This window comes from Theropithecus gelada, chromosome 2, assembly GCF_003255815.1.
Source record: "Theropithecus gelada isolate Dixy chromosome 2, Tgel_1.0, whole genome shotgun sequence".
NCBI classification, from domain to species: Eukaryota; Metazoa; Chordata; class Mammalia; order Primates; family Cercopithecidae; genus Theropithecus; species Theropithecus gelada.
The window spans coordinates 14,267,407-14,293,907 of record NC_037669.1 but is presented as its reverse complement, the minus strand read 5'-3'; the positions used below and the strand labels follow the sequence as shown (position 1 = coordinate 14,293,907).

General features: G+C 39.6%; 1 protein-coding gene and 1 non-coding gene across 4 annotated transcripts in view; one reads left to right on the top strand and one right to left on the bottom strand.

Moving 5' to 3' along the window:
* Positions 1-286: 286 nt before the first annotated feature.
* LOC112619807 lies at positions 287-393 on the bottom strand. The gene has a single exon (XR_003118310.1). It is a non-coding gene; the product is annotated as a U6 spliceosomal RNA (small nuclear RNA).
* A 2,967-nt stretch (positions 394-3,360) lies between these two features.
* Positions 3,361-26,501, top strand: part of PROS1 (protein S) — a 100,732-nt gene continuing 77,591 nt past the window's right edge. Inside the window, exon 1 of one of the 3 annotated variants that reach the window (XM_025377156.1) lies at positions 3,361-3,786. In XM_025377156.1, the coding sequence (XP_025232941.1) occupies positions 3,426-3,786 (361 nt within the window). In that variant the 5' untranslated portion in view covers positions 3,361-3,425. Of the gene's footprint in view, positions 3,787-17,469; positions 17,714-26,501 lie in introns of those variants that run through there. The other 2 variants (XM_025377157.1, XM_025377158.1) reach the window with 2 other exon arrangements.

Genomic DNA, 26,501 nt, shown 5'->3' with positions numbered 1-26,501 from the left:
CTACTTTCATGACTCACTTTCTTAAACTAGTGTCTTGCAAACCCTACAGTTATATTGTTTGTATTCACTCTTTGATCCATTTACTATGATTGGGCTTCTGTCCCATCTAACTACTGAAAACATATTTTTTGATATAACTTATATCTTCCTAATTACCAAATCAGCTCTCTTTTCTATTATTTAATACATACAATATAGTTAACTTTTCTAAAACTGTTTCCTGTCTTGGTCTTTCACAGTTATGCACTGCACTGCCCTACCCTAGTTCTCTTCTTCATTTTTTAAATTTAGTATGGACCGCTTCATGAATTTGCATCTCATCCTTGCGCAGGGGCCATGCTAATCTTCTCTGTATTGTTCCAATTGTAGTACATGTGCTGCCGAAGTGAGCACTACCCCTGGTTCTCTTCTGAGCTCCCTGGCCATTCCTCCTCTGGCTTTCTGTATGTAACCTCTAAGATAGGACCTTTTTCCTCTGCTTTTCTTTTTTAAAACATGTTCTCTTGTGGAAATTGATTATTACTTCTGTGACTGAAGGGTCTTGCGATGTGTATGTTTCTTGAGCATTTTTGGAACCATACTCAGTATTGTTTTTTACAAATATATACTCAACACCAGTTTTGCAGTAAATTCTCATTTATCTTCATCCAGAGTTTCTTAGAAACTACCATTTTAAACAAAATAACATATAATAAAACCAATTTTACCATAGACAAATTGATATAAACCAGAATTAAGTTCCTATGGTACATTTCTGGTCACAAAAACATCACCAAACTTCAAAATAAAGATGAAAACCCTAGAAATAGTAAACGTTGAAATAAATATGAGCTATACATACATTTAAGAAAGATTAATGACAACTAAGATAATTATTTGTCCACTTATTCCAGTTCAGGGACATAGGTGGCATCTCAGGGTAAAAGGTGAGGACTAGCCCTCGACAGGACACCATTCTATCACAGGGTGCTCTCATACACGCCCACACTCAGACTGGGACAGGTTATACACACCAATTCACCTAACATGCACATCTTTCGGATGTGGGAGGAAGCTGGAGTACCTGGAGAAAACCCATGCAGACGTGGGTACACACATGCATACTCCATACACACATGCATGGATACTCCATACACACATGCATACTCCATACACACAGTCGCCAGGGCCAGTAATTCATTTTATTTTTCTCAGCCATGTCATAATGAAACAATACTATTAAAGCACCTGCTCTACTTCTTGCCTTCCCCAGTTCTGCTAGTGATAACGTTACCGAGCATTCCTAGTGCCAACATGCAGTCCCTTAGCAAAGCTGACTCTTAGTTTTTGAATATCTTAAGTGGTTTTGTAGCCATAAGTGCTGCTCACCATGTCTAGTTCTCTTTCCTTACAGGCACATGAAATAACAGTTATTCCCACCCTCTTCAAGTCAGGCATACCTCATGCCTTGCTTTGTCTAATGAAATGTAAGTGGTATGTCACTTCTTGGTAAAACTATGTAAGAACTGGGGCACAATTCTCAATGTTCTCTCTTTTCTTGCAATGGTAATTGTAGAAGACTATGTTGACTTTGAGAGACTGTAAAATCAAAGCAGTATGAATTGCTGAGTTAACACATGGAAGATAGTTACCTGGAAAGTCATGCAGACTTGTAGTAGACTTCCAATGAGCAAGAAATAAACACTTGTTATCTAAAACACTAATTTTCTGGCTTTTTAGTGTGTAATCTGGTTTATTCTGAATGATGAAAAGAGTTATGCTGCTATGATTCTAGTTAACATTGTCATTTCAGGATAATTGTTGACATTTTGGCATAAATATTCCCAGGCACACATTGTTGAATTAAACTGAATGAAATGTTTACGTACCAGTCGCTGTTCTAAGCACTAATAATATAGTTGTGAACAGAACCTTTAAAAATTCCTGCCCTAATGAATCTTACATTCTATTGGTGAAGACAGATGAAGTGGATAATAAATATAAATAATAAGTAAATTAGACACTATGTTGGTAGAAGATGATATGGAGAACTGTAAAACTGGATAAAATGATGGGATTAAGATTATGAATGAGATTAGATTAAAAGTTAAATTTTGGACAACTTTTAATTGTATATTAAGGTCTGTATCAAAACCAAAGTTTGGCTAAATGAGATTACCAAGTGTCAATTCATACTGAGCTAAAGCCAGATATCACTTTCACAAAGTTCACTTCTGAGATTAATTAAAAACCCAGAATTTTATCCAAAGACATATTATCAAATTGTATATTAATAGATTCCAGATGGTTTTACAAAGTTTGACATTATAATGCAGGACACATAATTTTCAGTGCTGATAATTATTACTGGCAGTGTGATGAAATTTGTGGTGTTAAAAAGATATTCAGGCCTGGAGAAGTGGCTCACCCCTGTAATCACAAAGCTCTGGGAGGCCAAGGCAAGAGGACTACTTGAAGTCAGGAGTTCCAGACCAGCCTGGGCAACACAGCAAGATACCATCTCTACCAAAAAAAAAAAAAAATTAAAAATTAGCCTGGCAGAGTGGTGTGTGACTGTAGTCCTAGGTACTCAGGAGACTGAGGCAGGAGGATTGTTTGCGCCCAGAAGTTTGAGGCTGCAGTGAGCTATGATTACACCACTGCACTCCAGTCTGGGCAACCCAGTGAGACCCTGTCTCACATAAATAAATAAATAAGGCCAGGTGCGGTGGTTCACGCCTGTAATCCCAGCACTTTGGGAGGCCGAGGCAGGTGGATCCCTTGTGGTCAGGAGTTCAGAACCAGCCTGGCCAACATGGTGAAACTCTGTCTCTACTAAAAATACAAAAAAACTAGCCAGGCATGGTGGCGGTTGCCTGTAATCCCAGTTACTCAGGAGGCTGAGACAGGAGAATGACTTGAACCCGGGAGGTGGAGGTTGCAGTGAGCCGAAATTGCGCCACTGCACTGCATCCTGGGCGACAGAGTGAGACTCTGTCTCAAAAAAAAAAAAAAAAAATTTAAATTAATAAATAGGTAGATGTATAGATATTCACCTTCAACTGAAGTCTTTAGAGGAGCAAGATTTTTTTTTAAGGCAGATTATTCTAATATTCCCTTCTTTTCTTCATATTCTTTATAATTTTTGTATTCCTGTATGGCATACAAGACCAAAAAAACATATGATCAAAATGACCCCATTTACTTTTACTATCACCATAGTTCTTCCTAAAGTCCTCATTGAGTTCCAGGTTTTGGTTAATATTTTCAGGGACAAGTCAGTGTCTCACTATTCCTCCTTTTGAACCTAGGGATCCTGTCCTCTTGAACCCTGGAAGTTCTCTTGACCAGTCAGAGAACTGCGTTCCCCACCCCTTCCCCTTCGGAAACTTCACACTGTGGAGGAAAGGAACGAAAAGCAGCAACTAGGGGGCTGGTGAGGAAGGATGTCTCGGCAGTGTTTACTAGGCCTCCAACACTACAGCCCATCCCCCAGCTCCGAAAAGCTTCCTGGAAATGTCCTTGTTATCACTTCCCCTCTCGGGCTGGGGGCTGGGAGCGGGCGGTCCCCTCCGCCCCCGGCTGTTCCGCCGAGGCTCGCTGGGTCGCAGGCGCCGCCGCGCAGCACTGCTCAGACCGAGGCGCACAAGCTCGCAGCTCCGCGGCGCCCAGCGCTCCGGTCCCCGCCGCGACGCGCCACTGTCCCCGCCCGCGCCTCCGCGCGCTTCGAAATGAGGGTCCTGGGTGGGCGCTGCGGGGCGCTGCTGGCGTGTCTCCTCCTAGTGCTTCCCGTCTCAGAGGCAAACTGTGAGTAATCAATAGCGTCTCTTCTCCCTTCCCTAGCATTGTCGACTGAACTACGTGCCCTGGTTAGTAGGATTTTCTTCTCTAGAACTGCAGCCTCCTAGAAAGTTTCCAGTAAGTACCGACAGACACCCAGCGCATGAAACAGCCGTGGATAGAGCAAACAGTGTAATGGTGGGGCAGGATCACTATCTGCACAGTTGCGAGAATGTATTGCCTACAGTACAGATGTAAGAACCTAGATGACACTAAGTATCAATGGAGGGATGAGAACACCTGCCCGTTTCCCTTCAAAGCTGAAGTTCCCAGTCAGGATGAGCAGATTCTAGTATATGAGTAGGGAAGAAAAGGTAACACACTGTGTTTTCCCTTTGTCCAGGCGCCTGCCCCCAACCTGCACCGGTCTCCTGAAACCTACCTCCCTTTTGCAATTTCTGGACTTTGAGCTTGGTTTGCTTGTCTCATATTAACGACCTGTTTTAGGATGACTGAGGGTTTATATAGCAGTAGGTATATGTCACTTTCTAACCCTGAAATCAAAAGGACTGTTAAATACTGTATTCTATTTCTCAGATCGTTTGTACTGAGGATTTTTTAACACTGTGTGCCACTGATCTGAGGTGGTGGCATGAATTCTTTATCTTTGTGTTTCAGGTTCTTTACGTCCTTATGCCCGCGTTCAAGACAGGATATTAAGTTTTCTCTGAAAAATATATAAGGAATAGCAAGGCAATTAGTACATTTTAGTGGTCAGTTAATTTGTTTTCTAAAGTTGTAAGCGTGTTTGTTGAATACAAATGCCTTTTTGTTTGTTTGAGAGAGACTGCTCTGCTGCCCAGGCTGGAGTGCAGTGTGACTCCATCTCCACTCACTGCAACCTCCGCCTCCGGGTTCAAATGATACTCATGCCTCAGCCTCCAGAGCAGCTGGGATTACAGGTGCCTGCCTCAACACCCAGCTAATTTTTTTTTTTTTTTTTTTTTTGTATTTTTACTAGAGACGGGGTTTCACCATGTTGGCCAGGCTGGTCTCAAACTCCTGACCTCAGGTGATCCACCCGCCTCGGCCTCCCAAAATCCTGGGATTACAGGCGTGAGCCACCACGCCTGGCCAAAAATGCCTTCTTGTTTTATGTTTTATTTTTAGGGATTGGAACGGGAGTGAGAACTCTAAATTACAAATAACTTTTAGGAGCCTAGAGCCCCAGAGTAAACTTTTCGAAGATGGAAATTTCTAGAGAATTATATATCAATTTGCTAACATTCCACTAGTTTCTATTAGTCATCAGGATGAATGCAGTACTTTAAAAATCTAACTTGGGACTAAAACATTATTTTTTGAACTTACACTAAAGAGCTACAACTGCAAAACTTCAGCATTCAAACCCCTATCATTAAGCCAATTTGTAACTCCAGGTGCTTATTACCTATATAGTTCATTAGGACAATTAAATATTTGCTTCCTAGCTAGTGTTTTGGAGAGGAGAAAGGCAAAGTAGCTTGCCACACTTAACTCCTTGTAACTCATAGAAATTTGCTAGGCCTTTTCTTTTTGTAGAGATTGTTACATTTTGACTGAATCTAGGCAGAGGTAAAAATTATATGGGTTTGTGTGTGTGTATTATATAGAAACATATGGAGAATTACACTTGTTATATATAAACACTGATAGAGCAGACAAATTAATTCTTCAAGTATATCACATAAAGAATAATTGGCCCCATAATGCCTTCAGTTAAAAAGTTTTTGATTGCTTAATTGGATTAAAAGTCATCTGTGGTTTACTAATGAGGAAATTTAGATATAGATGTGATGTTTTTAGTCCATATGATTTAATTTTACTTTATTTTTACTTATTTACTTGTTTTTTGAGACGGTCTGGCTCTGTCACTAAGTCTGGAGTGCAGTGGCATGATCACAGCTCACTGCAACCTCCCCCTCCCGGGCTCATGGGATCCTCCCAGCTCAGCCTCCTGAGTAGCTGGAACAACAGGCATCTGGCACCATGCCCAGCTAATTTGTGTGTGTGTCTGTATTTTTTTTTTGGTAGAGTTGGTGTTTTGCCATGTTGCCTAGCCTGGTCTTGAACTCCTGAGTTCAAGCGGCCTGCCTACTTTGGATGGCCAAAGTGCTGAGATTACAGGTGAGAGTCACCGTGCCCAGCCTCTAAATGATTTTAAATTTGAGATATAATTAGAGTTATAAATATTTTATTTGTAATTCATTGTGTAGTCCCTTACTTAGAATTATTTATTTATTTATTTAGAGATGGAGTCTCACCCTGTTGCCCAGGCTGGAGTGCAGGAGTGCAGTGGTATGATCCCAGCTCACTGCAACCTCCACGTCCTGGGTAGCTGGTATTACAGGCATCCTCCCACCTCAGCCTCCCAAGTAGCTGGTATTATAGGCATGTACCACCACACCCAGCGAATTTTTGTATTTTTTGTAGAGACAGGGTTTCACCATGTTGGCCAAGCTGGTCTTGAACTCCTGACCTCCAGTGATGGTCTTGAACTCCTGACCTCCAGTGATGATCTTCAACTCCTGACCTCCAGTGATCCTGCTGCCTTGGCCTCCCAAAGTGCTGGGATTACAGGTGTGAGCCACCACACCCAGCCTATAATTCATTGTTTAGGCCATAGAAAGCTATGGCCCATTAAAAAAAATATTTTTGTGATTAAAAAAAGTCTCGCTATCTTGCCCAGACTGGAGTGCAGTGACTATTCACAGGTACTACAGCTTTGAACTCCTGACCTCAAGCAATCCTCCAATCAGCCTCCTGAGTATCTGGGACTATAGGTATGCACCACCATGGCTGGCTTATAGTTGTGATTTAAAGAAAAACATTTACAAATCATAGTTTTATTTTAGGAAGAGTTATTAGAAATAATCTAATTCAACTTATTTGTTTAAAAATAAAAAAAGAAATTGTTCAGAGATATTAACTAATTTTCCAGAATACATATAATATATATACATACATATATGTATCAGAGAGAGGGATGAGAATCTCTCTATTTAACGTATATACTGTCACCCAGTCATGGGTGCTCACGCCTGTAATCCCAGCACTTTGGGAGACTGAGGAGGAAGGATCGCATGAAGCCAGGAGTTCAAGACCAGCCTGAGCAACATAATGAGACCCTGTCTCTACAAAAGACATTAAAAAAAAAAAATTAGCCGGATGTGTTGGTACACACTTGTAGGCCCAGCTCCTCAGGGGTCTAAGGTGGGAGGGTCACTTCAGCCCAGGAGGTTGAGGTTGCAGTGAGCATGATTATGCCACTGCGCTCCAGCCTGGGTGATAGAGCGAGATCCTGTCTCCAAAAATAATGAAAATAAAATAGATACTGTCTACATATTTTAATCATTTCCCACTTAAGGCATGTGGTGAGGGGAAATAGGAGAAAGAGGATGTCCCTTTGGCCTTATCTAGACTGCCACCCTGGGTGAGTGCAGGCTACTCTAGACACTACTGACTCATATTTTCCTCCTCTTTTGTACCCTTTTCTTTCCTTCTCTAACTATTCCGTTTACTATGTACGAAGCCTTGTCTTTTCTTAAATTATCTTCACTAAAAAGTCCAAAATGTTGCGCTGATGGAGAGATTTTATCAAGGTTAGATTATAGTTGGAGTTTGTGCTGGAAGAGTTAGAAACAATTTCTAATGTACAGCAATACAACAACAAACCCTATGCCATATTCTCCTACTATTAATTCGATGCTAAGAAACAATAGGCCTTTTCTGTTCACCAAGTTTATATCTTTGCAGCTTGAGGGATCTATATACATACTTAAACCTTCAAAATATTATGCCTGATAATACAGTATTCTTTGCCTATAAGCAACAGTAATGAACTCTTGCTAACTAAAGGAAAGAAAAAAGGAAAAGAAAAAAGAGAGGAAGGAAGGAAGGAGCAGTTGAATAATTTATTGGAAGGCTACTGAATGGCTAGCTGAACAACTAGGCCTACAGAAGCCAGGAATGTGAACATTTAGGTGACCTATACAGTGGGAACTCATGTGACAGTACTTTAGGAGCTGCCAATCAAATGACTCAATTCTGTCTTCCAGTCCTGTGTGTCTCTGTGAACAGTTCAAATTCCTAGGAGACCCTGATCATTTTGGCTTAGCCTGGCACTGGAGTCCTGTGATTGACAGCTCACTAGAATTGCATAGAGTGACGGAAGAACAGTTCCCTTTACAAAAGAATGGATGCTGGGAAGGACACAGAAATAAGAAAAGTCTACATATTCTAATTATTGGCTGTCTAACATATACACTTGCCCTTCTTTCCATACACACCATTTCAAAATATTTATCTAATATAATGCAAATGACTACTGCACAGAGAAAGAACCCTTTCCTCGATTGGTTCCAGGCACCACATCCAGAGAGGAAGGCTTGAGGCTCCCATTTCCTAGGTATCATCAAGTGATGACCATGATTCCTGTATTTCTGTGCTAAGATTTATGGGTAAAATGATACATTATAGTGTACCAATACATCTTATATGCAAAAAAAAAAAAAAAAGAAAAAAGAAAAAGAAATAAAGAAAACAAAAGCAAAAAAACAGAAATGTAGGCAAGGGAATGCAGGTAATGGATTTAGGGCTTGCCTGTTTCCCGTTGGTTGCAAGCATGAGCTGGTATTTATGACTGTTTCCCTATCCATTTCGTAGCTCTCTTGCCCTCAGGATGCAAGGGCCTCGTGTTTGTGTTTGCTCAATAAGATGAACCATAGCATAATCAGGAAGAATCTGAGCCCTTATTGTCCCTACCTGTGGATGGTCCATCCATTGTTTCTTTTCCTATATCACCTGTGGACAGTAGTCATCCTGGAGGGGTTTCACACCTAACCCTGATTAGTGTCTGGCAACAACACTATTTTGCCTGGATTATTGTCTTCCTTCTAACATAATCCTCTTATTATTGTTTTTTTTTGTTTGTTTGTTTTTTTGGTTTTTTGTTTTTCCCCAGCAGGTAAAGAGCTTCAAATGGCAACACAGCAGTCTTAGCTTGTAATTCAGTGGAAAATATGTTAGGTTCCCTAGTGAATGTATTCCTTGGAGGCCATTCTTGGTTTCCAAATTTCTAGGTGAGCAGAATGCAGTTGTGAGGACAGAATGTAAAAAATTTGAGATTAGGTAACTGTATTCGTCCCCTAGGACTGCCATAATAAAATACCACAAAGTGGGTGGTTTAAACAACAGAAAGTTGTGGTCTCAGGATTTTGAAGTCTAGAAGTCCAAAATCAAGGTATCAGGAAGGTTGGTTTTTTCTGAGGGCGGTGAGAGGAGAATATGTTTCATGCTTTCTGCTAGCTCCTGGTAACCTCAGATGTTCCTTGGCTCTTGGGTGGCATTATTCCTGTATCTTCACATCGTTTTCCCTCCTTACATGTCTGTCTCTGTGCCCACATTTCCCCTTTTTATAAGGGCACAAGCCTCACTGGATTAAGGCCTACCCTAATGACCTCATCTTAATTTGATCATCTGCAAAGACCCTATTTCACAATTAAGTCATATTTACAGGTACGAGGGGATTAGGACTTCAGCATCTTTTGGGGTCAGCCCATAACAGTCATTAAACATCATACCATGACAAGTACTTCTTTCCTTTTTCTTTTTATTCCTGATCTGTGTATTTCGGCTTTAGTAAAATAGCGCTGTATTTTATTTTATTTTAAGACAGTCAAATTTGCCAGTTGGGGGTTACTGATACTAATATTAAGAAGCTCTGATAACTCAGTACTATTGGACCAACCTACAATCTTTTTTTTGTTTTGTTTTGTTTTTTTTTGTTTGTTTGTTTGAGACAGGGCCTCATTCTGTTGCATGGGCTGGAGGAGTGCAGTAGTGCAATCATGTCTCATTGTAGCCTTGACCTCCCGGATTCAAGTGATCCTCCCACCTCAGCCGCCCAAATAGCTGGGACTATAGATGCATGCCATTACCAGCTAATGTTCTTTTTGATTTTTAATAGAGATGAGATATTGCTATGTTTCCCAGGCTGATCTTGAACTCCTGGACTCAAGGGATCCTCTGGCCTCAGCTTTCCAAAGTGCTGGGATTACAGGCATGAGCCACTATGCCCAGATAGCACTATATTTTAATGATTGCTGGTACAGAGAACATACCACATTTTTAAAAACTATATTTTGAAAGATAGTGTTGTCTTACAACAACAAAGATAGTTGTGTCTTACAGTGAGTGAGCCCTCAATAATTGGTCAGTTCATCATTCCATAAGGTTAGCTCCTTCCAGATATTAGGATATACAGTAAGGCCAAGGAAAACTACAGTCATTCCACTGATTTGTTTTCTTAATTGTGGTGTTAATTCCTTAGATGTAGTGTCATGTGGCTTAGCATAAAGCATTGAATAAGTCTACCAATAGTTGTGCTGACAGAAAAATAAAATCCCAAAAAGTGTGTCTACCTATGCTGCTCCTCCATGATGGAAGAGCCCTTCTTAATCAACAATCCACCAGATATCTGATTGAACTTTGTAATACGTTCAACTTTCAGCAGCTCAAGGAATAGTAATCCTGGAGACAAACTTGGTGTTTTTACTTTGATAGCGAGAGTCTGGGTGGGCCCTAGTGAAGGAAAGTTCATGTGGCAGATCCAGTGTGGCCAATGTGTATCCTCCATCCTTGCCACTGTGACTGCCTTTTTAAATAAACATTGGATAAACATTAGACTGAGGGCATCCCGAAGGCCATATGTGGCCTATAAACTTCTGTGTTTGGCCCTCATACATATCAAAAATTGGAACACTTCATGTCAAAATCTGGTTTTATGGCTTCTCTTGAAAAACAAAGGAACATCTGACAACACTGGCCCACATCCCAACATGGTAAGATTCAGCTCAAGCTGATTGTGAGCTGCCTTCTTCTCTTTTTTTGTTGAAACAGAGTCTCACTCTATCACCCTACCTCAACCTCCCGAGTGGCTGGGACTACAGGCTGTGCCACCACGCCCAACTAATTTTTGCATTTTTAGTAGAGATGGGGTTCCACCATGTTGGCCAGGCTGGTCTTGAACTCCTGACATTGTGATCCGCCTGCCTTGGCCTCCCCAAATGCTGCGATTACAGGTGTGGTGAGCTGCCTTCTTTAGATAGAATGTGACCTCTTCAGTTTGCCACAATGCTGAGCATCTCCCATTGTCTTTAATCAAATTATCTTCCTTCCAAATTATGCTGCCTACTGGACAGTTAGAATTTTTAGTCTGTGATCCTTGCACCAGATAGACTTGAGAGGAAACAAAACTGACGGTCATTAAGTAGGTCATTCTGCCCTCATTATTATTGAGAACTTCTCTGGTGTGGGGCTGTCTTGTGAATGTTCATCTGGAACACAAACATTCTCATCTCTGGGACAATTCTTGCTTGAACTTCATCCCTAAGCCTGTGATCTACCTCTTTACAAGTCACTGAACCTCTGGAAAGACCATTTGCAACCATCTCAGGCAATTTCTCATTGTAGGCAACGTGAACAATGAGAAATTCCACTTATATGTCTGCCCATAGTGAGGGTTTTGCTTCTCCAGTGCCTCTCAGGACCGCCCCTGAGAGAGGTTAGTTTGTTAGTTTTTGGCTGTAGCTTTATAGGAGGTCTACATCTGGCTCATATTGGTATACCACAGAGAAGCATCTGTTGATATGGTTAGGTCTACATCTGGCTCATGTTGGTATACCACAGAGAAGCATCTGTTCATATGGTTAGGATGTTTTGTCCCCTCCATATCTCATGTTGAAAAGTGACCTCTGGCCAGGCACAGTGGCTCATGCCTGTAATCCCAGCACTTTAGCACTTTGGGAGGCCGAGGTGGGTGGATCACTACAGGCCGGCAGTTTGGGATCAGCCTGGCCAACATGATGAAACCCTGTCTTTACTAAGAACACAAAAATTAACTGGACATGGTGGTGTACACCTGTAATTCCAGCTACTCAGGAGGCTGAGGCAGAAGAATCGCTGGGACCTGGGAGGTGGAGGCTGCAGTGAGTTGAGATCATGCCACTGCACTCCAGCCTTGGTGACGGAACAAGACTCTATAAAAAACAATAAATAAAAAAGAAAAGAAAAGTATCAGGGGAACCTGCCCCCAATATTTCAATGTAGGTTCTTTCTATTTTCTGTAAGTGTCGGCCAGCTGAGAAATAAAGAGAAAGAGTATAAAGAGAGGAATTTTACAGCTGGGCCACCAGGGGTGACATCACATATCAATAGGACCGTGATGCCCACCTGACCCTCAAAACCAGCAGGTTTTGTTAAGGATTTCAAAAGGGGAGTGGGTGTAAGAACAGGGAGTAGGTCACAAAGATCACATGCTCCAAAGGGCAAAAAGGAAAACAAAGATCACAAGACAAAGGGCAAAAGCAAAAATCACAAGGCAAAGGGCAAAAGCAGAATTACTCATAAGGGTCTATGTTCAGCAGTGCCCATATTGCCTTGAAAACATCTTAAACAACAGAAAACAGGGTTTGAGAGCAGAGAACTGGTCTGACCTCAAATTTACCAGGGCAGAGTTTTTTCCCCACCCTAGTAAGCCTGAGGGTACCACAGGAGACCAGGGCGTATCTCAGTCCTTATCTCAACTGCATAGGACAGACATTCCCAGAGCGGCCGTTTATAGACCTCCCCGCAGGAATGAATTCCTTTCCCAGGGTCTTAATATTAATATTCCTTGCTAGGAAAAGAATTTGATATCTCTCCTACTTGTACATCCGTTTATAGGCTCTCTGCAAGAAGAAAAATATGGCTCTTTTTGCCCAGCCCCACAGGCAGTCAGACCTTATGGTTGTCTTCCCTTGTTCCCTAAAATCACTGTTATTCTGCTCTTTTTCAAGGTGCACAGGTTTCATATTGTTCAAACACACATGTTTTACAATCAATTTGTACAGTTAACCCAATTATCATAGTGGCCCTGAGGTGATGTACATCCTCAGCTTACGAAGATAACAGGAATAAGAGATTAAAGTAAGACAGACATAAGAAATTATAAAATTATTAATTTGGGAATGGATAAATGTCCATATTAACATGAAATCTTCACAATTTATGTTCCTCTGCCGTGGCTCCAGCAGGTCCCTCCATTTGGAGTCCCTGACTTCCTGCAACAGAAAAGAAAGAAAAGGAAAGGGAAGGAAAGGGGAGGGGAGGGTAGGGGAGAGGAGGGGAGGGGCGGGGAGGGGCTTCCATAGTAAGAGGTGGTGCCTGGTGGGAGGTGTTTGGGTCATGAGGGTGGGTCCCTTATGAATGACTTAGCACCAGCCCCTTGGTGATGAGTGACTTCTCACATGAGATTCATAGAGGTTCACATCAGATCTGGTTGTTTAGAAGTCTGGGACCTCCCCTTCTCTCTCTTGCTCCCATTCTGGCCATGTGATCCACCAGCTCCCCTTTTGTCTTCTACCATGATTGGAAGCTTCCTGAGGCCCTCACCAGGAGTAGATGCTGGCACCATGCTTCTTGTACAGCCTGCAGAGCCATGATCCTATTAAACTCCTTTTCTTTATAAAATATCCACCCTCAAGTATTCCTTTGTAGTGAGGCAGACAGATTAACACATTTGTAAGCCAGAGATTTTCACCAGTTGGTCATAGATCTCTTCTTATGAGACCAATGAGGGGGGTTTGAGGGTGAGGAGGAAATCGAGAGTAACCAACCCCTGTAGGCAACTAAGTTATGCCTTCAGTCTCATCCTATTTATACCACTTTAGCATGGTTTATGCTATCACAACTACATAGCTCAATGGAAAAGATAGCATCCAGCTTATGATGAGCTGTTCAAATCTCATGGTCACCAGGTGTCCTATGGTCAGATTTTCAGACTCCACTTAAGTCCCAAAAAACAAACAAACAACAACAACAACAACAACAAACCCAAGAGCAGTTTCTCAAAAGAAAGAAATTACTTGTCGAAGAAAACAAATTACTTGTGGAAGAAAATGAGACTTGCTCACAAATCATGGGGATCTCTACTGAAATTTCTCTTCTGAAACTTGCTGCAGCTTCTGAAGAGAACCCTGCTCTTTGATAGAAAATTTGAGCACAATTGGATCTGATGGATCATTGGCTAGGCCAAGTGACAGAGCACTTGAATTGAACTTTGAACTAGCTGGAGAGCATTCTCTTATTATGGTTCCCATCTGCATTTGGCAGCCTTTCAACTCCTATGCTAAATAGATCATGGTAGAAAACCTTAAAATGGAATATGTCTCAAAAATAAGATATTTACCAAAATTTATTCTTCTACCTTAGTGATGGAAACTCAGGTACATAACAACTTCTCTCACTTCTGCAGTAATGTTCCAACATGACCAACCTCTTGCTGAAAATAGTCCACTGCTGTCAGTCCTGGGGAAAGAATGAAAGCCTTGGGTTTGAATCTGATTGGGCCTATAGTTACATGGTTTTAGGACAGAATTCTGCTTATCAGCTGACTTGCATAAGCCTCAGTTCCAACCAGCATGTGTCAATCAGCATACCTTAGGTCTTAGACATTTTGCTTCCTCAAAGGCCACTATCTAATAATCACTAAAGGTTTTTGGGATATTTCTCGTCAGTGTAGTTATTCAGGTAAGATACCTTATTTTAGTTTGGAGAAACTAGGAGAAAAGCTTATAGTATGAAACTGTAACAGAAGGATACTTCTTCAAGGGTCTCTCTCCTCTCCTTCACTCAAGAGATTCTGGATCAGTCAGGTAACTCAAAATGAGTGATTAAGGAGAGGCGGTGATTTATTTGTATTGTGATTGAAGTACAGCCTCTATTTGCTAATATAGGGAGTTTGTGCATGAAACAGTGAAGAAATCGGTGGGTTGTCTATTCGTCTTAATCTCATGAGATCTCTGCTTGTTAATCCTTTCTCCAAGATATGATCACTACACACACCCCAGTTTTTGTTTAAGTGAGTAACAGCTGTTACCTAAGCTCAGCCACCCCTGTTTCTTCCCATTCCACTTGAAATCTGGGGGCTCACTTCCATTTCTGTCCCTCCCACCAGCATGTTTGATCTAGGGAGAACTGCCAGTAAAATGCTTATTAAAAATTCCAGTGGGTTCTCCAATAGGCTGTTTTTCACAGGATCAGTGAAAATACAGTCTTCTCTTCTATACTGGGCGAAAGGGGGGATGATTGAGGAGAGATAATAGGTAGGCGTGGCATAAAAAATTCCAACCAGAATTTCTGTCTCCTAGTCTTTGTGAATTCTTTCTGTTACATTATGCCAAGGAATGTCTGGCTTTTCAATGTTATTTAGTGTGTGCCAAGATTGGTCTGGGATGGCATTAGCCAACCAAGCCAACTGTTAGAACTGAAGCTGGCAGCCCTAGCTAGCAAATGGAATGAAAGCAGCAATATTACCACATTCAGCCTGATGGAAAATTATGCTCTCTCTTTGTGTATTCATTTTCTATTGCTTTGTAACACATTACCACAAATTTAACAGCTTAGGAAAACACAATTTATTACCTCACAGTTGCATTGGTCAGAAGTCCAGGCACAAATCCAGTTAAGTTGCTTAGAATCTCGCAAGGCTAAAATCAGTGGGTCGGTCATGGTTGAGATCTCATTTGAAGCTTGAAGTCCACTTCCAGACTCCCTGATTGTTGGGAGAATTCACTTCCTTGCAAATATAGGATTGAGGCCCTAAGCTCCTGAAGCCTCTCTCTCGCCATTGCCATCATGTGGCCCTCACCATAACATGGCGATTTGCTTCTATAAAATCAATTTTAAAAGCATCAGCTGCTGCTTTTTGTCTCCTATGTCTGTTTCTGAAATCTGAATTTGGCATACAAAGCTCAAAATCTAGGGGATTCCAGCCTTATCTCTTCCTACAAGTGACCTTTCCCTGCTTCTTCTCTCAAAATGGATCATTCTCTGTCCGCTCTCCCCTATGGCCTTTTCACATGCTGGTCCTTCTGTTTGAAAGACAATTCCTCTTTATCATCCTCCCAATCATCGCAGGTGATCTATCCAAAGACTACTCGAGTTTTAACATACTTTATGATTTTGTTTCCCTTTTTCAGAATCATGAATTAAACTATGATAAAGCTTTGTAGGATCTTAATTTTTCCATTTATAGTAAAGGGTAATTTAGAAAAGTGTTTTTTTTTTTTTTTTCTCAATAACTAGTCTCTAAAACTTTAAAAACCATCTTTGCTTTTTTTTTTTACTCTTTTGTTTTATTGGTTATTTTATTCAAGGAATAAACCTTAACAACTCTATTTTATCTATGTGTTTTTGCTTTGATTATAACCCTCTGATTTTTACTATTAACAAAGAAACAAATTAGCACATTATTGAATAACGTCTGTTACAGGTATTAGTTTAAATGTTTCATGCCCTTATATTGGTTAAGATAAGATAGTCTATGAAGTGATAGCACATTCATCCTCAAATCTCCAAATTGATTTTCAAATTTCTAAATCTTGATGACTTGGCAAAATAAGAGTTTATTTCTTAATCATATAAAGTTCAGTGTGGTTTGCATAAATCTCTTCCATCTGGAATACATGCCATCCAATGTTCCTGAAAAAAAAAAAGGAGCAATGGAGGTGGTGTACTTGTTTTTAACTGCCTTAGCTTAAAAGTGACAGACGCACTTCTACTTCTAGTTCAAATAGTTACAACTCAATGAAGCACATGGAATATGAAGCTTGAGTTTTGGAAAGTGAAGTCCTAAAAACATGGTCTATAACTCTGCTACTCCAATGTGGTCCATGGAACATCAGCATCAGCTTTACCCAGGGACTTACTGAAAATGAAATATACCTGGCACTACCCTAGATTCTCATCCAGAATATGCATTTTAACAAGACTTTCAGATAATTTCTATGCACATTTAAAGTTTGAGACAGTCTAGTTTTTAAGGAGATTGAGAAGATAGAGAAATGAACAAATTTTTGCAGAATGTCCAGAGGTGGTAATTAGGGCAAGAGAAGAGGAAATGTCAGAGAAGAGAGAAAGAAAGCTGAGCACCATGGCAAGAGAATGCAGCCTGTGCAGAAGTTCTCCAGTGAGAAATTACTAGATGTGAGGTGGAAAAAGACTTTTAGGAATGGGCATTTCTTTTTTCTTTCTTTCATTATTTTAAAATTCCTTTTTTTGGATTGTTGTTATTTTGAGAAAGAGTCTTGCTCTGTCCCCTAGGCTGGAGTGCAGTGGTGTGATCACGGCTCATTGCAGCCTCAACCTCCTGGGCTCAAGCAATCCTCCTGCCTCAGCTCCTGAATAGTTGTGACATGAGCCACCATGCCCGGCTAATTTTGGTCATGTTGCCTAGGCTGGTCTTGAACTCCTGAGCTCAACAGATCCTTCTACCTCAGCCTCCCAAAGTGCTGAGATTACAGATGTGAGACACTGCACCCAGCTAGAAGTGGCATTTCTAAGTTTCAACTTTAAATTACAAAAGTTGCTTAAATATAAACAACTGAACCCCTAATTCCTCTGCCTCCAATGTTTTTTCAAAAAGTGTCGGTTTTCACATCTAAATTGATTAAGTACTCTATTAGTCTGTTTTCATGCTGCTAATAAAGACATACCCAAGACTGCGCAATTTACAAAAGAAAGAGGTATAATTGGACTTACAGTTCCACATGGCTGGGGAAGCCTCACAATCACAGTGGAAAGCAAGGAGGAGCAAGTCCCGTCTTACATGAACGGCAGCAGGCAAAGAGAGAATGAGGAAGACGCAAAAGCAGAAACCCCTGAGAAAACCATCAGATTTCATGAGACTTACTGACCACCACGAGAACAGTATGGGAGAAACTGCCCCCGTGATTCAATTTTCTCCCACCAATTGCCTCCCACGACATGTGGCAATTATAGGAGTTCAATTAAAGATAAGATTTGGGTGGGGATGCAGAGTCAAACCATACCAAGTACAAAGAAAAGAGGCTCATAAGATGCAAGTGAGGAAGAGGTTAGTGAAAGCTAATCTATAAAACCAACAGTGACTATCCACAAGAATGAAGGAATACAGAGGTCTTGACAGATGTTAGAATTTTATCAAATGTTGGATTGGATTTCATATCATTATTCGGTGAATCAAAAAGGGCAGGATGATGTTTGACATTAGCAAGACCTAAATTATCTTTACATTGTTAAGCTTTGATTGAGATTAACATTGCATTAATTTAAAAGAAAAAAACCTTTGTGATGGAATAGAAGTCTTGACCCTTGTTCTATTAGATGACACAAATTCTTTTTACCTAAATATTCCTGTTTTATTAGGTTTTATTTTACATATATCTTATAAAAACATGTAAGTAAAAATAATAATAATTTAGGGGGGTTGGGTAATAATTCAATACTTTATTTTATTTTATTGTTATGATTTTTTGAGATGGAGTGTCACTCTGTCACCCAGGCTGGAGTACAGTGGCACGATCTTGGCTCACTGCAACCTCCGCTTCCCAGGTTCAAGTGATTCTCCTGCCTCAACCTCCTCAGTAGCTGGGACTACAGGCGCGCACCACTGCGCCCAGCTAATTTCTATATCTTTTTAGAGATAGGGTTTCACCATGTTGTCGGGCTGGTTTCCAACTCCTGACCTCAGGTGATCCACCTGCCTCAGCCTCCGGCAGAACTGTGAGTCAATTAAGCCTCTTTTTAACATAAATTGTCCAGACTCAGGTATTTCTTCACAGCAATGTGAGAACGAAATTTGAGCATCCTTAGATTTTTATATCTGCTGGGGTTTTGGAGCCAATCCCCCAAGGATACTAAAGGACAACCATGATTATAGGGTACACTGTAGTGTTTTGATATTTTTATACATTGTGAAATGATCTAATTGTGCAAATTAGCATATCCATCACTTCAAATATTTATCATTTCTTTGTGTTGAGAACATATTAAGTCCTCTTTTAGTTGTTTTGAAACATACAATCCATTATTAACCTTGGAATTTGGGTCTTTATGTCTCATCGGATATATTTCCCTGGCTTACACTACTAGCTGTAAGCCAGTGAGTCCCTAATATTTTAAAACTATTCAAGAAATCCCTGTTTAATGCAATCTAATTTGAAAATATAGATATGCAATAAAAAATGCATCTGTAGTACCACTGACCAGAGACCAATGTAACATTTTGTTCTATATTCTTCGAAGCTTTTGTCCACAGATACACATTCTTAGAAATGAAAATACATGGAACTGTGCTCTATACAATTTTTGTAACTTAATGTTTCATATCATAAAACTATGATGATTTTTTTTATATCAGTAAGTTGAAATCTATATCACCCTTTGAAATAGATATATAATTTTCCTTTATGTGTGCTTATTATAATATATTTAACCAAAACTATATTTTGGACTTTTAGATTATCTCCAATGTTTTGCTTATATCAATTATATTGTAATGAACACATTCATATATATTTCCTTATACATACATTCATATATATTTCTTTATACATACATTCATGTATATTTCTTTATATATACACGTTTATTTCTTAATTTTCTAGAAATAGAGTTGTTAGCTGAAAGTCCATATAGTGTGCCTATTTTGAAAGTTTGGGATACATATTGTTACATTTCCTCCTGGGAATCTGCTTTTAAAAGTAGATTTTAAGGGTGTCTTATTCCTCTCATCTTTGCCAAAGTTGGACATTAACTTCATTTTAAATCTTTGTTAATGCAACCATCATAAAGACTTTTTTAGGGAGGGAGAGGGAGTGGATGGAGTGGATGTATTAGTTTGATGTGAGACTTGCCCAAAATGCTTTAAAAAACTTGGCAAATACTGGAATCTCTGGATCATAAAGTGAGGGTAAGAAGATCATGAAATTCAGTCATAAATGTTAATGTACCCTTGTGTGTATCCACTGTCTTGTGAGGCTTGAAAAAATTCTGATAACATTTGTGTGTATGTGTGTGTGTCTGTGGGGTGGGGGGGGAGGAGGGGGGAGAGAGAGAGAGAAAGAGACAGAGAAACAGAGCGAGAAAGAGAGAGAGAGAGAGAAAGAGAAAGAGAGAGACAGGGTATCAGTCTGTTGCCAAGGCTGGAATGCAGTGGCATGATCTTAGCTTACTGCAGCCTCAGCCTCCCAGGCTTAGGCAATCCTCCTACCTCAGCCTCTTGAGTAGCTGGGACTGCAGGCATGAACCATCATGCCCAGAGTAACACTTATGTTTCTTTCAACTTCTTAAATGTCCTTATTAGTCTTTTTTTTCCTCCTTTTATGAAATGCCTAATTATGTTTTTAGTTTATTTTTTTTCTAGTAGAGCTTTTCATTTCTTGTGGATTTGTAAATTTTCTATATATATTAAAAGCATTAAATTTCTTTCATAGAAGTGGCATGTTTTTTCCTACTTTGCACGTTGATTTTTACTAGTACAGATTGTGTTTTTGGATGCAGACATTTTTGCTATTTATGAGCCACATCTGTTTTTGTATTTTTCTTTTCAATTTTGACTTTAGTGTGGTATGAAGGAATGTCTCTCCCACCTCAATAACATATAAATGTAGTAAAACCTTGCCAAATGTGATAAGTGGGGTACAACATCTCAATTTTGTGAAAATAGGTTACATTGATTGAGAGGTCATAAAAATGACAGACATGAACCCATTTAGCTAACCTAACCGGCCAGGTTTCGGGTCTGGCTGCAATATGTGAAGGTCCTCGTTGTGGTGTGGCACTGCCTAGTGTTGTTGTCTGCTTCGCTTAAATGTTGATGAGAATGATTCTTGGTCCTGGCACTGACTGAGACTTTAAGGACAGCAGTGATGTATTCTAGGAATCTCCTGCTTAGTGAGTGCCTCTTTCTCCAGAGCAATTTAGAGACACTGGTCCATGAGAATCCTGGAGCCTGATAAACACATATTCCATGGATCTGTTATTCGGTTACTGTGCCATGCTTGCAATGTTTTTATTTCTCTGGCACAGTTTTGATATCCGAAAAATGTAACTAACAGCCAGATTCTTGCTACTAGATACTTGCATAAAATCAGGAGCTTGAAAGAAATGAATAAGAGAAATATATAGAACAAATAACCTCAAAGGAAATAGAGGTAATTGAAGTCACACAAGATAGCTTTCAAAAACTTGTAACTAATATACTAAATAAAATAAATGTGAGAGGATCTGGCACCCATAAAACAAAAATAGGCTGCCATGGAAAACAAAAATTAGAGAACGAAAATATGATCTTTAGACTTAAAAGTTATTTTCATTTATATTCTGTTTCTAAACATTATTCTTTGTTTATCATTCTAAATGGTCTTTGTAAACAGCTTTTAAAATTCTTCAACAACAATTCATGATTTTGAGTGAAATTACATCAGCATTACAGATTAATTTGGGCATTACATCCTGAAAGTACTGGACTTCCCTATTCAGGATCGTGAGACATAAGACTTTTTTATACCTTCCAGTAACATCTTATGTTTTTTTGCTATATCATTCTTGCCCATGACTTACTTATTCCTTTGTATTGAATAATTCTTATTCAATTATATCTCCCCACCACACACGGTGTAGGTTTTCTGATTTTTGGTGGTGTATAGGAAACCTATTGATTTTTTTTTTTTTTTTTTTTTAAATCTCAGTCTAGTCCAGGCGCAGTGGCTCATGCCTGTAATCCCAGCACTTTGGGAGGCCGAGGCAGGTGCATCACCTGAGGTCAGGAGTTTGAGACCAGCCTGGCCAACATGGTGAAACCCCGTCTCTACTAAAAATACAAAAAAATTAGCTCGGCGTGGTGGCAGGTGCCTGTAATCCCAGCTACTCTGGAGACTGAGGCAGGAGGGGAGGCGGAGTTTGCAGTGAGCCACGATAGCGCCACTGCACTCCAGCCTGAGTGACAGAGACTCCACCTTAAAAAATAAATAAATAAATAAATAAATAAAATAGAAAAAATCTCAGTCTAGATGTTTTTTAATACTCTTGTTAGTGCTAATGAATTTTCAGAGGGTTCTATTGGATTTCATTGGTAGATAATCATTCACCTGCATATGCTAATTTGTCTTTGCCTATACAATATTTATTTTATTTTGTTAAAATATGCATAACATAAAATTTATCATTAAAACCATTTTTAAGGCCGGGCACGGTGGCTCAAGCCTGTAATCCCAGCACTTTGGGAGGCCGAGACGGGCGGATCACTAGGTCAGGAGATCGAGACCATCCTGGCTAACACGGTGAAACCCCGTCTCTACTAAAAAACACAAAAAACTAGCCGGGCGAGGTGGCGGGTGCCTGTAGTCCCAGCTACTCGGGAGGCTGAGGTAGGAGAATGGCATAAACCTGAGAGGCGGAGCTTGCAGTGAGCTGAGATCCGGCCACTGCACTCCAGCCTGGGCGACAGAGCCAGACTCCGTCTCAAAAAAAAAAAACCAAAAAACCATTTTTAAGTGTACAGATCAGTGGCGTTAAGTACATTCACCTCGTTGTGCAGCCATGACTGCCAACTATCTACCATACTTTACATCTTGCCAAACTGAAATTTCATAACCTTTAAAATATACCTCCCTTTTCCCCTATTCCTGCATCCCCAGACAACCACCATTCTATTTTCTGTCTCTATGAATTTGACTACTCCAAGTACCTCATGTATATGAAATCATACCATACTTATCTTTTGGTGTCTAGCTTATTCCTTTTTGCATAATATTTTCAAGTCTCATTCATGTTATAACATGTGTCCTATAGAATATTGTTACTTTGCTTCTTTTCATCAATTATTATTTAACTAAAATTTGGAACAGTGATAAATGATAATAATGATTTCATGTATCTTTGTCTTGATCTCAAATTTAATGAGTATATCAATAGTGTTTAATTGGCTAATGTTTTTGTAGTTGGTATCTGGTATGTACTCTTTGTCATGTTAAAAAAGATTCTTACACTTTGTAGATTCCTAAGGCTTTGACTTTTATTATTAATTTTTCTTTTTTTTTTTTTGGAAAAAAAAGAAAAGTCTGGAGTACAGTGGCGTGATCTTGGCTCACTGCTACCACCACCTCCCAGGTTCAAGCCATTCTCCTGCCTTAGCGTCCTGAGTAGCTGGGACTACAGGCGCGCACCACCACGCCCAGCTGATTTTTGTATGGGGTTTCACCATGTTGGCCAAGCTGGTCCCGAATTCCTGACCTCAGATGGTCTGCCCGTCTTGGCCTCCCAAAGTGCTGGGATTATAGGCATAAGCCACTACCCCTGCCCAAGTTTTATTATTAATTTTTCTTATATCAGAAATGTTTTCTGTTTTTGTTTTTTGTTTTTTTTTTCAATTGATTTTAGGCAGTTAATTTGATGTTGTACTCATTCTGTAACACCTAATCATTCGTACATTTCTAGAATAACATCTACTTGCTCAGGTTGTGGGATTTTGGGGATCCATTATATTAAAGTAGCCAATAATTTACTTAGAATTTGGCCATTATATTCCTGTCAGATCAGTTTATGTATTTTCTTTTCTGTACTATCTTTATCAGGTTTTGGTTGGTGTAACTATTTTAACTAAAAGAAATGTGAACATTATAGAAGTTCTACCTGAAGCTATATAGGATACTAAATAGCTAGGCTTTAATTAGAATCAGAACATTATTAATTTCAAATAGGGTTCTCTTTCCATGTTTTGCTTTTCTTTTTTTTTCTTTTAGTAACTTTACTGTTGACCTGCCCCAGTTGTGAAAGGTAATTAATTTTATTCATCCTCTTTTCTCCACGCCATCTGAGTTTGACAGTAACATTATTTTTTTCCTCTGTAGGATTTTAGGATATTGTCTCTATTTATGAAGTTCTAAAATTTTCCTAAAATGTCTTAACTATAGATTTTCCCCCCATTTGCCTTGATCAAAAAATGAGTACATTTTGAAGCCTTATGTCTTTTAATGGATTAGGGATTTAAAAATATTTTTAAAATACTATTTTAAATTATTTCCTTCCCTCTGTTTTATTATTATTATTATACTTTAGGTTCTAGGGTACATGTATACAATGTGCAGTTTTTTTACATATGTATACATGTGCTATGTTGGTGTGCTGCACCCATTAGCTCGCCATTTACATTAAATATATCTCCTAATGCTATCCCTCCCCCTTCACCCCACCCCACGACAGGCCCCGGTGTGTGATGTTCCCCACTCTGTGTCCAAGTGTTCTCATTGTTCAAGTCCCACCTATGAGTGAGAACATGCAGTGTTTGGTTTTCTGTCCTTGTGATAGTTTGCTGAGAATGATGGTTTCCAGCTTCATCCATGTCCCTACAAAGGACATGAACTCATCCTTTTTTATGGCTGCATAGTATTCCATGGTGTATGTGTGCCACATTTTCTTAATCTAGTCTATCATTGATGGACATTTGGGTTAGTTCCAAGTCTTTGCTATTGTGAATAGTGCCACAGTAAACATACGTGTGCATGTGTCTTTATAGCAGCATGATTTGTAATCCTTTCGGTATATATGCAGTAATGGGATAGCTGGGTCAAATGGTATTTCTAGTTCTAGATCCTTGAGAAATCGCCACACTGTCTTCACAGTGGTTAAACTAGTTTACAGTCCCACCAACAGTGTAAAAGCATTCTTATTTCTCCACATCCTCTCCATCACCTGTTGTTTCCTGACTTTTTAATGATCACCATTCTAACTGGTGTAAGATGGTATCTCATTGTGGTTTTGATTTGCATTTCTCTGATGGCCAGTGACGATGAGAATTTTTTCATGTGTCTGTTGGCTGCATAAATGTCTTCTTTTGAGAAGTGTCTGTTCATGTCCTTTGCCCACTTTTCGATGGGGTTGTTTGATTTTTTTCTTGTAAATTTGTTTAAGTTCTTTGTGGATTCTGGATATTAGCCCTTTGTCAGATAGGTAGATTGTAAAAATTTTCTCCTATTCTGTGGGTTGCCTGTTCACTCTGATGGTGGTTTCTTTTGCTGCGCAGAAGCTCTTTAGTTTAATTAGATCCCATTTGTCAATTTTGGCTTTTGTTGCCATTGCTTTTGCTGTTTTGGTCATGAAGTCCTTGCTCATGCCTATGGCCTGAATGGTATTGCCTAGGTTTTGTTCTAGGGTTTTTATGGTTTTAGGTCTAATATTTAAGTCTTTAATCCATCTTGAATCAATTTTTGTATAAGGCGTTAAGGAAGGGATCCAGTTTCAGCTTTCTACATATGGCTAGCCAGTTTTCCCAGCACCATTTATTAAATAGGGAATCCTTTCCCCGTTTCTTGTTTTTGTCAGGTTTGTCAAAGATCAAATGGTTGTAGATGTGTGGTATTACATCTCTTCTGTTCCATTGGTCTATATCTCTGTTTTGGTACCAGTAACAAACTGTTTTGGTTACTGTAGCCTTGTAGTATAATTTGAAGTCAGGTAGCGTGATGCTTCCAGCTTTGTTCTTTTTGCTTAGGATTGTCTTTGCTATATGGGCTCTGTTCTGGTTCCGTAAGAACTTTAAAGTAGTTTTTTCCAATTCTTTGAAGAAAATCATTGGTAGCTTGATGGGGATGGCATTGAATCTATAAATTACCTTGGGCAGTATGGCCATTTTCACAATATTGATTCTTGCTATCCATGAGCATGGAATATTCTTCCATTTGTTTGTGTCCTCTTTTACTTTGTTGAGCAGGGGTTTGTAGTTCTCCTTGAAGAGGTTCTTCACATCCCTTGTAAGTTGGATTCCTAGGTATTTTATTCTCTTTGAAGCAATTGCGAAAGGGAGTTCACTCATGATTTGGCTCTCTGTTTGTCTGTTATTGGTGTATAGGAAAGCTTGTGATTTTTGCACGTTGATTTTGTATCCTGAGACTTTGCTGAAGTTGCTTATCAGCTTAAGGAGATTTTGGGCTGAGATGATGGGGTTTTCTAAATATACGGTCATGTAATCTGCAAACAGGTACAATTTGACTTCCTCTTTTCCTAACTGAGTACCCTTTATTTCTTTCTCTTGGCTGATTGCCCTGGCCAGAACTTCCAACACTATGTTGAATAGGAGTGGTGAGAGAGGGCATCCTTGTTTTGTGCCGGGTTTCAAAGGGAATGCTTCCAGTTTTTGCCCATTCAGTATGATATTGGCTCTCAGTTTGTCATAAATTCCTCTTATTATTTTGAGATAGGTCCCATCAATGCCTCGATTACTGAGATTTTTAGCATGAAGGCCTGTTGAATTTTGTCGAAGATCTTCTCTGCATCTATTGAGATAATCATGTGATTTTTGTCTTTGGTTCTGTTTATGTGATGGAATATGTTTATTGATTTGCATATGTTGAACCGGCCTTGAATCCCAGGGATGAAGCCAACTTGATCGTGGTGGATAAGCTTTTTGATGTGCTGCTGGATTCAGTTTGCCAGTATTTTATTGAGGATATTGAGGATTTTTGCATCGATGTTCATCAGGGATATTGGTCTAAAATTCTCTTTTTTGTTTGTGTCTCTGCCAGACTTTGGTATCAGGAAGTTGCTGGCCTCATAAACTGAATTATGGGGGATTGCCTCTTTTTCTATTGATTGCAATGAAGGAATGGTACCAGCTCTTCTTTGTACCTATGGTAGAATTCGGCTGTGAATCCATCTGGTCCTGGACTTTTTTTGGTTGGTAGGCTATTAATTATGGCCTCCATTTCAGAGCCTGGTATTGGTCTATTCAGGGATTCAACTTCTTCCTGGTTTGGTCTTAGGAGGGTATATGTGTGCAGGAATTTATTCATTTCTTCTAGATTTTCTAGTTTATTTGCGTAGAGGTGTTTATAGTATTCTCTGAG